The sequence below is a fragment of the Gracilinanus agilis genome, chromosome 1 (assembly GCF_016433145.1).
Source record: "Gracilinanus agilis isolate LMUSP501 chromosome 1, AgileGrace, whole genome shotgun sequence".
NCBI classification, from domain to species: domain Eukaryota; kingdom Metazoa; phylum Chordata; class Mammalia; order Didelphimorphia; family Didelphidae; genus Gracilinanus; species Gracilinanus agilis.
The window spans coordinates 783,648,423-783,659,772 of NC_058130.1; the positions used below are offsets into that span (position 1 = coordinate 783,648,423).

Sequence of the window (11,350 nt, forward strand, 5' to 3'; positions counted from 1 at the left end):
TCCTTCCTTCCCTCCTTCCTTCCTTCCTTCCTTCCTTCCTTCCTTCCCTCCCTCCCTCCCTTCCTTCCCTTCCTTCGCTCTCTTTCCTTTCTTCCTTCTCTCTTTCCCTCCCTTCCTTCCTCCCTTTCCTTCCTGCCTTCCTTCTTTCCCTCCTTCCTTCCCTCAGGCCATTAATTCTAGTTCCCCCATTGTCCAAGTGAAGGAAAGGAAGGCCAGGAGGTGGAACTACATTTGAGGCCACACTGCATATGTCAGTAAGTCAGCCCACAAGGAGGGTGGGGGTAGCGGAAAGAAAGCACCAATTGCTGCTCCTATGCCCGGGCCGAGAAAGGTGAAAAAGCCTTCCCTGGAGAAGTTCCCAGGCTGTAAAGCACCACATGCAAGGACAACCCTTCTAGGAAGCTTGACCTGATGAGCTTAGCTGGTCTAGAGCTTGCTGGCAGATGGCTGTTTGTGCACTGAGAGCTCCTGCAGGGCAGGGAAGGACTTGGGCTTCCTTTGGGTTCTCACTTTAGCCCAGCGCCTGGTGCTGCTAAGAAACTGAAGCTCCTCCAGGGCAGCAGGAAGACACTAGAATGCAGGGGGCAGGGAGAGGCTTCTGGATCAGGGAGTACCTGATTGGGGGAGTGGGAGTGGGCGGGGTAACAAGCCTGGAGAGGCACAAGTAGGAGGGGTGGGGGGAGACTGTAAAAGCCAAACAGGGGGGTTTAGATTTGTTCCAGGGGTGCCAGGGAGCCCCTGAAGTTTACTGATTAGGGATGGGGCAATTGAGGAAGATCACCTTGAAAACACAGTAGAGGAGGATCTGGAATGGAGAGACAAAGGAGGCTGGAAAACCAGCCAAAAGGCTGATGTGGCATCAGAATCCAGGACTCCTGCTTCCAAACCTGGCACAAACTCCTCGTCCCTCCTTTCACTTGGCCGAACCCTGGCTCCCTTGCCTGGTCCTGCTCCCCCTCCTACCTGCACTCCTCCTCCACTCTCTCCAGCTCTCCCTTTGGACACTTTAGTTGCTTTGGTGAAATAATGGCCAGGGCTCGATAAGAGATAAGGCTTTGTAGCAGTGGGTGGTTAGTGGCCTCCTCCATGCTGGGCTCTCCCGCTTTTTTGAACCCCAGACCTCCGGGGCCCTGACTCTGAAGTTGTGAGGACCGAGGACTTGTGGCCCCAGCAGAGACACTTCCTATCCCCCTTGTCAGGTGATGTCCAGGACCATGGCCCGTCCTCCCGGCCAGAGATGCCCCCTCACACCTCCCTACTGTGTCGTCTGACCACGTCGTGATCTCAGGGTACCTCACGGCAGGGCCCCAAAGGCTGGAGAAGAGTAGGGAGAGGCTCACCGTCCCCTGGGCAGCCAGTCCCTCACCGGACCACTGGGACTCTCTGTAAGTGGCCACCCCGGAAGGTTGCCTTCAAATGCTCATTGGGTAGATTCCAGTGGGGTTCCTCTCACACATGGGTTAGACGGGATGGTTGCTCACATCTCTTCCAACCTTCTGTGATTTGGACCTATTCCTGTGTCTCCCACTTACTATGTGACAGTGGGTGCCTTGCATTCTCTGGGCCTCAGTCTCCCCATCTGTAAAATGGAGGAGTTAACGACGTGGTCCTTCTCTCCCACCTACCCATCCAATCACTCCCCCTGTGTCTCCTTTTCTAGATCTTCATCCAGGTCACCCCTGTGGCCACGGCTGGCCCCTAAAGCTCCGTCCTGGGACCTCTTCTTCTCTCCTCCCTCACTGGGCCATCTCATTAGCTGCCACGGATTGAATTCCGCTCTCTGTTGATGATCTCGAATGTGCTTCCTTAGCCCTAAGCTCCCTGCTGCCTTCCAGGCTCACATCTCCAACCACCTATCAGGTACCTCAGACTGGATGTCCAGAAGAAGGCTCGAACTCGCCACAGCCCAAAGTTGCATCCCGCGTCTTCCCATTCCAAACTTCCCTCTTACTTTCGGCCACCATGTGGGGCCTCCCAGACTTGCCATCTAGGTGTCGCCATCCATTCCTCACTCTTTCACCTTCCCACCTCCCTCATAGGCAGTGTCACCAAGGACTTCCTGTTCTCTCTCTCGAATCCAGCTCCTTCTCTCCTTTGACCATGCCACAATCCTGGTGCAGGCCTTCATGACCTCATGCCTGGCCCATATTCCATATGGCCACAGCCTGTTTGGTCTCTCCACCACAAATCTCGCCCCATTCTGGTCCCTCCATCATTCACTCGTCAAAAAGATTTTCCTAAAGCTCTATTCCAGTCATGTCTCCTCCTCAATAAACCTCAGTGGCTCCCTATTCCTCCAGGATCAAATGCACAATGCTCTGTTTGGCATTCAAAGCCCTCCATCGCCTGGGTTCCTCCTGCCTTCCCAATCTTCTTACGCCTTCCTCCCAGGAAGCATCCTCTTTGATCCAATGACATCACCTCCTGGCCAGGTGGGGAACCCTCTGGGCATTCTCTAGTGCCCACAACTCTCTCCCTCGTCCAGACCTGGCTTCCTTAAAGTCCTCCCTAAAAGCCCTCCTTCTCCAGAAAGCCTTCCCAGATTCCTCTTCATTCTAAGACTTTGCCTCTATCGATTCTTCCCCATTTCTCTTATGGGTAGCTTGTGCCAACAGAATCATTTGCATATGGTCTCCATTAGATTGGGAACTCCTTGAGGACAGGGACTAACTCAGGTGCTTTACACACAGTAGGTATTTCATGGCAATATATTGACTGACTTCACTGTGTCTTCCATGTAAGAAAGGAAACCTGGGAGAGCAGTGTAGGGAGGACTCAGGTTTGAACTCTCTTGTGCTCACTAGTTGTGTGTCCTTGGGCAAGTCACTTAACCTCTGAGTCTGTTTCCTCCTCAGCAAAATGGCGATAGTAGCATTCACCCAGGAAGATCCTTACGGGTTCAAATGAAATAACAATGAAAATGGCCTACGTGTTTTTGCTGTTGTCATTTTAGTCGTGTCTTGTTCTTAGTGACTTCATTTGGGGTTTTTTTGGCAGAGATACTAGACTGGTTTGCCATTTCCTTCTCTGCCTCATCTGACAGATGAGGAAACTGAGGCAAATGGGGTTTTCTTAGCAGAGTTACTGGAGTGGTTTGCATTCATTTCCTTCATCTCATTTGACAGATGAGGAAACTGAGGCAAGCAGAGTTTTCTTGGCAGAGATACTGGACTGGCTTGCCATTTCCTTCTCTACCTCATCTGACAGATGAGGAAACTGAGGCATATGGGGTTTTCTTAGCAGAGATACTGGAGTGGTTTGCCATTTCCTTGTCCAGTACATTTGACAGATGGGGAAACTGAGGCAACCAGGATTTGGGCTTGGCAGAGATACTAGTTTGCCATTTCCTTCTCCAGAACATTTGACAAATGAGGAAACTGAGGCAACCAGGGTTTGGGGTTTTCTTAGCAGAGATACTGGAGTGGTTTGCCATTTCCTTCTCTAGCTGATTTTACAGATGAGACTGACGCAACCAGGATTTGGAGTTTTCTTGGAAGAGATCCTAGACTGGTTTGCCATTTCCTTCTCTAGCACATTTGACAGATGGGGAAACTGAGGCAATCAAGATTTGGGCTTGACAGAGATACTAGACTGGTTTGCCATTTCCTTCTCCAGCACATCTGACAGATGGGGAAACTGAGGCAATCAGGATTTGGGCTCGGCAGAGATACTAGACTAGTTTGCCATTTCCTTCTCCAGCACATCTGACAGATGGGGAAACTGAGGCAACCATGGTTTGGGGTTTTCTTGGCAGAGATACTGGAGTAGTTTGCCATTTCCTTCTCCAGCTGATTTTACAGATGACACTGAAGAAAACAGGGTGAAATGACTTGCCCCGAGTACCACGGCTAGTGTCTGGGAACTTGGGAAGAGGCTCTTCCTGGCTCCGGGCTCATCTCCCTATCCACTGCGCCACCTAGCTGCCCTCTCTATCATACAAGTATTGCGACTCCTCGTCCTGGTTCAGGTGCTGAGCTTGCTGGGATGAAGGCTTCAGAGTTGCTGCTCTGGCGTGAAGGTCAGGCTTCCCTGGGACATCCCTGGCCATTAGGGACGCCAGTGGTCTGTCCCTTCCTGCTCTGTCTTCTCAGGAAACAGCCCTTGGGAAAGGGGAACCGATGCTCGCTGGTTCCATGAAACAAGCTTGCTCTAGCCCCGGAGGTCAGGGCTCTGGCTGCACCCTACAGCCAGTATCCCTCCGAGGGTGAGAGAGAGCCTGGAGGTACAACTCATTCCTAACCGTGGAAGTTGGGAGAAAGCCCCTTAGTGCTTACAGTGACTAAGTTTTGAGTGGAGACTCCAAGAGGCATCATGGGACGGGGTGGGGGGAGAGTAATGGAGTTGGGGCAGTTGGGTAGCCCAGTGGATAGAGCCAGACCTGGAGATGGGAGGTTCTGGGTTCAAATCTGGCCTCAGACACTTCCTGACCGTGGGACCCTGGGCAAGTCATTTACCCTCCATGACCTGGCCCTGACTTCTCTTCTGCCTTGGAACAATACTTAGTATTGATTCTAAGACAGAAGGTAAGGGTTTAAAAAGAGACTAATGGACCTGGAGGACTTGAGTTCAAATCTTGGGGTCCTTGCTACCCAGGGCAAGTATATTAACCTCTTGGGGTTAGAGGAGGGGGTCTACAATCTCTAGATGGGAGATCCTGTCATCTCCACCCTCTTCCCCCAAAGGAATCACTGTCTGCACAGAACTTGTACCTCGGTTTGCCACCACCTGGGGCAGCTTCCTGGGTGTTTGTGGAATGAGCTGTAGGGGGGCCCAGGAGCCTAGAACCTCCCTTTGAAGCCAGCCCTGCCTGGGGAAGAGGGCACTGCGGGCCCCTCTCTGCAGTTAAGGTGTGTGTGTGTGTGTGTGTGTGTGTGCTGGGGAGCTGGAGCCATTCCTCTAAGGGCTGACCTGTGCCAAGGGACTCGATCTGGGATTCCTTTGGGTCTACACATGAGGGGTGACCTCCTAATGGGAGCAGGAGGTGCCCACACTCCAGCGACTTCTCTGATCTGCCCGGATCTGGCCAGACCATCTCATTCTAGCAGAGTGCTAGCTGCTCCCGACCTTATCTCTAACTTCTTTGGCCAAGTCCTCTTGCCTTCCTGAGCCTCAGTTTCCCTCTTTGTAAAACGGAAGGCGTTGGAGTCCATGGCCTCTGAGGCCCCTCCCAGCTTGCCAGTCAAGTTCCTGTGACCTGGGGGCAGCTGAGTGGCTCAGTGGATGGAGAGCCAGACCTAGAGTCGGGAGGCCCTAGGTTCAAATCCGGCCTCAGACACTTCCCAGCTGTGTGACCCTGGGCAAGTCACTTGACCCCCATTACCTATCCTTACCACTCTTCTATCTTGGAGCCAAGACACAGTATTGACTCCAAGATGGAAGGGAAGGATTTAAAAAAAAAAAAAGTTCCTGTGACCTCTCTGGGCCTCAGTTTCCCCCTGAAAAAACCAGGGGGTTGGATCCTACGACCCTGTGCCTAGGAAGCCTCGGGAAGCCCCCTGCTGGCTGGATGATTTCTCCAATGGAGCTCTATGTGGGTGGGCAGCTGGGAGACAGCTCCAAACCGGGCTTCTTGACCTCTTTCCCGGCAGCCCAGCCTGCCACGCTTTGGAAGCCTAACACACTGCCTGTGGGGTCCCAATCCCTGCTCCGAGCCCCCCCCCCGTTGTCTTTAGACTCCTAGGAGAGAGCCCCGAGTTCTAGTCCCTTCCTCTGTCCCTCATCAGCTCTGTGACCTTTGGCAGGTTCTGGCTCTAGTAATGAGACGGGCATGCCAGCCAACAGGGGTGGTGGAGAGCCAGGTTAGGGCTCCGAGTGACGGGGACCTGGGTTCGAATTCAGCTTTCTCCTTTCCTAGCCTGGTTCCCTCTAGGCAAGGCACGGCTTCCTCAGTACAAGCGCTAGCTCCCTCCCTCCCTCCCTCTGGGCAGCTCTCGGAGAGCGGCCACCGGCCTCAGGGGCTCCTAGAAGAACCAAGGCGAGCTTCCCGCGGGTTTAGCTTGTTCTGTTTCTTTTAATTACCTGAAGCCAGGCGTTAAAGCGTGTTTTCAGAGGTAGGGGGGCTTTGAGCGATTACAGTCCTATACAGTAGTCTCTATGGATGAAAAAAGGGGCTTTTTATAGATCTCGCGCTTTCCCAGGTACTCTTCGCCTGCCCTCAGCAGCTGGCTGCCGGGCCCGGGCCGGGGGAGGCTCGAAGCCAGGTCTGCCGGGCCCCCGCTACTCCGCGCCATTCAGGGCGGGGGTTTTCAGAAGGTTCCACGGGACCAGGCCTCTCTGCCCGTTGAGCTCTCCGTAAAGGAAGCCATTGTCGTCCACGGAGCCCAGCACGGTGACCACGTCGCCGGCGCTCAGAGTCAGCTCCTCCGTGACGCTCAGGCTGGAGCTCTTCCGGGGCTGGTAGTCGAAGGCGGCCACCATGGTCTGCGGGTGCCAGAGCTGGGCTCGCCGGGGGCCCCCCCTGGCCACCGAGAAGCTCTTCTGGGGCCCGGGCGGCTGTGTGGGCAGCCCGACGATGCCGTCCAGGGACACCTCGGAGGGCAGGTGGCCTTGCTGGAGGAGCTGCTTGAGCACGTCGCTGCCCTCCACTTGCACTTCGGAGACCAGGTTCCCGGGGATGTAGCCCGTCCGGCCCGAGCACTCGCCGCGATAGAAGCCGTCCGGGTCGCGGTCCCCCCAGACCTTGAGGATCTGGCCGCGGTGGAAGGTGAGCTCCTCCTGGGCGGCCGCGTGGTTGGCGGACATCACCTGGGGGTCATAGTCCCAGAGGGCCACGAACACTCGGACGGGGTAGTCGGCAGGATTGCCTTTGAGAGCGCCGCTTTCCGGGGCCCGGAACCACAGCGCTGCGCCGGGCCCCACGGGGCCCGCTTTCAAGATCTTCGTCACCTTCTCTGAGGGGGCCTGATAGAGCAGAGGCCTGGGGGGTTGGGTGGGGGCTTGCGGTGGGGCCTCCTTCTTCCGGCCCGCCGGCCTGCTCGGGCCCCTTCCGAGCCGGATCTCCTTCTTTGGGCCGGCCGTCCTCGCCCCCCACGCGGTCACGTACTGGTCCTCTTCCTCCGGGCTGCCCGCCGCGGCTTGGGCCTCGGACGACTGGCTGCCGCTCCCCTTCGGCGTTTCTGCTTCGGGACTGTTCCGCGGCGCCCTGCCGCCGCCCAGAGCGGCGGAATGGTTTTCTCTGGGGCTCTCCTTCCCCTGGCCGCTCTCGGGCGGCGGCGAAGTCAAGCTCTCCTTCCCGCGACCCGCTCGGGGAACTGCATTGCGGGCGCTCTTCTCCTCCCCCGCCGGCTGGCCGTCGGGGACGTGCCTGGGGCTCCAGACCTTACTGTCCTTGCCGGCTTTGGACCCGTGGGCGTCCTTCCTGCCGGAGGCCAGAGGGCTCGGCGTTCGGGCTTCTCCGGGTCCCGGGGGGGTCCCGGCGTCTCTTGGGCTCGGCAGTTCACCGTCCGAGGGCTTCGGGCTTCTCCTTTTGCAGCCGTCTTCCGGGAGCCCGTCCCAGGCAGCCGCTTTAGGCCGCCCGCAGCCGGCGCTGAGGGGGGAGCTGGCCTTGGTGTTGAAGCTGGACGCAACCGACTTCTCTTGGCCTGTGGGCACGGGGAGTCTCGAGGGCGCGGGAATGTGGGGGTGGGCCGGATCCCCGCAGTTGTGGTTGACGGGGAAGGCCTGGGGCGACGGGTAAGCGCTCGCCTGCTTGCACCATTCCCCCGGGATCTGGGCCGGCACAGAGTCCAGGGACTCGCCGTAGTGAGAGGTGGTCCGCACCGAGACCTCTTGGAAAAGCTTCTGCCGCTGTATCTGGGAAAGTTCCACCAGGACGTTCCCCGCCGTGGGCGAGGCCACTTCGGTGACTTTCTGGCCGTCCGCGTACACGGCGTAGCCCGTCACGGGGACCCCGTTGGAGGAGCCCGCGGAATCGATGGTCACCGGGATCCAGCTGACGAGCAGAGTGCCCGGGGAGCTGTGGCACTCCACCAGGACGTCCAGGGGAGGGTCGGGGGGGCCCGCCAACGGGGTCGTGAAAGCAATCGAGGAGGCCATCTCCCTCCAGGGCTTCCCGGAGGCCTCCCCGGGGGGCCGCACCTCCACGTGGACACAGTAGCGGCTGCTGGGCTGCAGGTCGGGGAAGATGTACCGGCACACGCCGGCCTCGGCCAGGCTGTGCTCCTGCTCGTTGAGGCGCACCATGTGGGGGTAGTTACTGTTGCTGTACAGCCACGAGATCTCGGCCGAGGTGGGGGAGAGGCTCTTGAGCCGCAGCCGGGTCGGGGCCAGGCAGAAGTCCTGGCCCACCAGGAAGGAGCACGCCAGCGGGTTGGAGCAGCCCCTCTCCATCACGCTCTGCACGGAGATGCGGTAGGCCCTGGTCTTCAGGTCCAGCTCCTCCACGGTCACTTGCTTCTGGTTGCTGGCTCGGATATTCTGCCACAGCTCCCTGTCCACGTAGATGTTGTAGCCTTGCATGGCTCCGTAGGGGTGGTTGCCACGGGGCCGCTCCCAGCCCACGACCACGGCCCGGGGCAGCTGCTGGAGCAGAGTCAGTTTCTGGGGGCAGGGAACCCCAGAAAAGTCCCAAGCCTCCTCCTCTTCCTCCTCCTCTGCGCTCTTCTCGAGGGTCTTGGGCAACAGATCGCAGCAGGAGGCGTCCTCCGGGTAGTCCGTTCCCCTCCCCTCGGGACTGGCGCTCTCCCCGCCGCCGCCGCAGCCGCCGCCACCCAGGGGTTTCATTTCCTGGGAGGAGTCCAGGGAGAGGTCGCTGCCCTCGGGAACGTGGAAGTTCAGGATCTCACTGTCCGAAATCTGCTCTACCAAGTTGGAGGGGACCAGGCCCCTCTGGCCATTCATCAGCTCCCCGGAGTAGAAGCCATCCTCGTCCATGTCCCCGAAGACGTAAATATACTCCCCGGCAGTCAGCGCCAGCTCAGCCTCGGGCTGCTCGTTGGGGCCCGCATAGGGGTCGTAGCTGTAGCGGGCCAGGAAGATTTTCAGTTTCGACGGGTCGTGGCTGTCCTGGCCAGGTTGGCTGTCCGTGGCAGGGCTCTCTGGTTCCGGGGCTTGGTCTGAGCCGGCTGGGGCGGCACCGGCTGGAAGCGCCTGGGGCGTCGGAGGGGAAGCCAGAAGGCCCAAGGGCCCCGGGCCAGCATTTGAGGCGCTGGTCTGGGTGCTGGCTCTCTGGCCTGCAGGTGCCGCGTCGGGGAGGCTGGGGCCCTCCGGGGGGCGCGGGACTTTCTTGGCCCACTTGCTCCTGGGCAGCTGGGAGCGTCGGAGCTCTTTTGCTTTCTGGGGGCTGGGCCTCTCCAGCTCTCGGATCTGGGCCTGCAGGGTGTGCACAGCTTCCTCGTGTTCCCTCTGCTGCAGCTCCTGGTCCCTCAGCAGCTTCTGCACCTCTTCCTGCTGGGCCGCCAGGGTGACCACGGCTTCTTGGAGCTCCTTCTCCAGCAGTTGGCGGCTGGCCTCGACCTGGCCCACCTGCTGCTGCAGTTGGACAGTCTGCAGGGTCCCCGCATCGCGCTCTCTGGTTACGAGCTCCAGCCTGCCCCGCATGTCATTGTTCTCCGAGTCCACTTTCTCTGCCCACTGCACCTTCTCCTGGAACCTGCCGTTCTCTTGGGCCAGTCGGTTGTTCTCGGTGGTCAGCCGTTGCAGGCGGCCCTCGGCCTCCTGCAGCCTCTGCTGGACCTTGCCCACGTCCAGCTGCAGGCTCTCGCAACACTTCTGCCTTTCGCTGAGCTTTTCCTCCAGCGCGTGCAGCCGGAGCTTCAGCTCCTGGGCCTCCTGGGCCTGCTGGGCCTGCTGGGCCTCCTGGGCCGCCTTCTTCTCCTCCTCCTCCTCCCTGTCCTCTTTGTCCTCCCCCTCCCGCCTGGGGCTCTGGGGCTGGGCCCGGGGGCTGGACGCCCGGGACGTGTGGGGGCCCTTGAAACACTTCTGCAGGGTGACTTGCCGCTGAAGGCGCAGCACCTCCTTCTGGGACTCCCGCAGGAGGTGGTCGAAGTCGTTGACGTTGAGCCACTGGGTCGAGCCCTGGCCCGCGGTGCTCTGGCAGGCGGCCACGCGGGCCTGCAGGTCGCGGCACTCCTGGCGCAGGTCCTCGATCTGCTTGTCCTTGGCCTGCAGCGCGCTCGTTTGCTCGGTCAGGTCCTTGGCCCGCTGGCGCGCGAAGGCCTGGCGGCAGAGCTCCAGCGCGGAGCGGCTGGGGTTCCCAGCGGCGGGCCCAGGGGACTGCCCCTGGGAGGCGCGGCCCGCTGCCGCCGGGGCTGGGGCTGCGGTCGGGGTGCGCAAGTTGGTCTCGTGCAGCTTGCGGGCGCGCTCCTCCAGGCGCTTGGCGATGCCGGCCAGCTCCACGTTCTTGAGCTTGAGGCGCTGCACTTTCTCATCGGCTTCTGGGAGTCCGCGGCGCAGCTGGCAGTTCTCCTGGCGGAGGCCGGAGCAGTGGCGAGCCAGGGTGTCCAGGGCCTCGGCCAGCTCCGAGTTCTGCTTCACCAGCTCGCTGTAGGCGGTGGGCCTGGGGCTGGGCAGCGTCGATGGTGCACCCTCGGGCTCCGGCCCCTTCTCGCCGCCGCCCAGCTGCAGGCGGGCTCTGTCCTCCGGCTCACCTGCCCCGGGAGGGGACTGGGCGCGGCCGGGGCTGCCATCTAAGGAGCGGGAGGTGTTGTCCAGGCAGAGCGCGGTGGCGCGCGGCCGCGGGGGGCACAGGCTGTCCAGGGAGCGCGGCCGGCTGGGGAGGGTCGAGGTCCGCACGCGCTCAGCAAGGGTTGGGGCAGGGGCAGCGGCTGAGGCAGTGACGGCTGCTCGGGAGCTGAGGCCGGGGGGCAGCTCCCCGGCGCCCTCGAGGGCGGGCGTGGCGGCTCCGCTGATGATGGCCATGGCGAGGGCTGGCTCGGTGGTGGCGGGGCGGTTCTGGGAGCGGCCCGGTGGCGCGGACAGCACGGCGGCCGGGTCCCAGTGGAAGTTCTCCAAGATGTACTTGAGGAAGAGGCTGCGCTCCACGTCGAGGGCGGCCTGCAGGTGCCGGATGCGCGCAGCCTGCTCGCCGTCAGTCTCCCAGCGCAGCTTGGCCAGCACATCCTGCAGGCGGCAGCGGCACTGCGCCGCGCCCCCGCCCCCAGCGATGGACGAGGTGAAGGCGCCCCCACTGCCATTGCCACTGCTGCTGCCGCCGCCGCTGCTGCCACCGCTCTGCCGCCCGCCGTAGCCGCGGTTCAGCAGCTCGTCGGCCAGCTGGCGCTGCAGATCCCGCGCCTGGCGCACAGCGCAGTCGCGCTCCCGGTGCAGCTGCTGCTGCAGCTGGCGCAGCTCGGCCTCCTTCCAGCGCAGCAGCTGGCGGATCTCGGCGTCGCGCTCCCGCAGCACGGCCTCC

At 60.6% G+C, this 11,350-nt stretch overlaps 1 protein-coding gene across 1 annotated transcript in view; it reads right to left on the minus strand.

Annotated features, from left to right (window-relative positions):
• Positions 1–6,216: 6,216 nt before the first annotated feature.
• LOC123230445 (RIMS-binding protein 3-like) overlaps positions 6,217–11,350 on the minus strand; it is a 13,198-nt gene continuing 8,064 nt past the window's right edge. The window contains exon 3 of the mRNA XM_044656606.1: positions 6,217–11,346. Within this exon, the coding sequence (XP_044512541.1) occupies positions 6,217–11,346 (5,130 nt within the window). The remainder of the gene's footprint in view (positions 11,347–11,350) is intronic.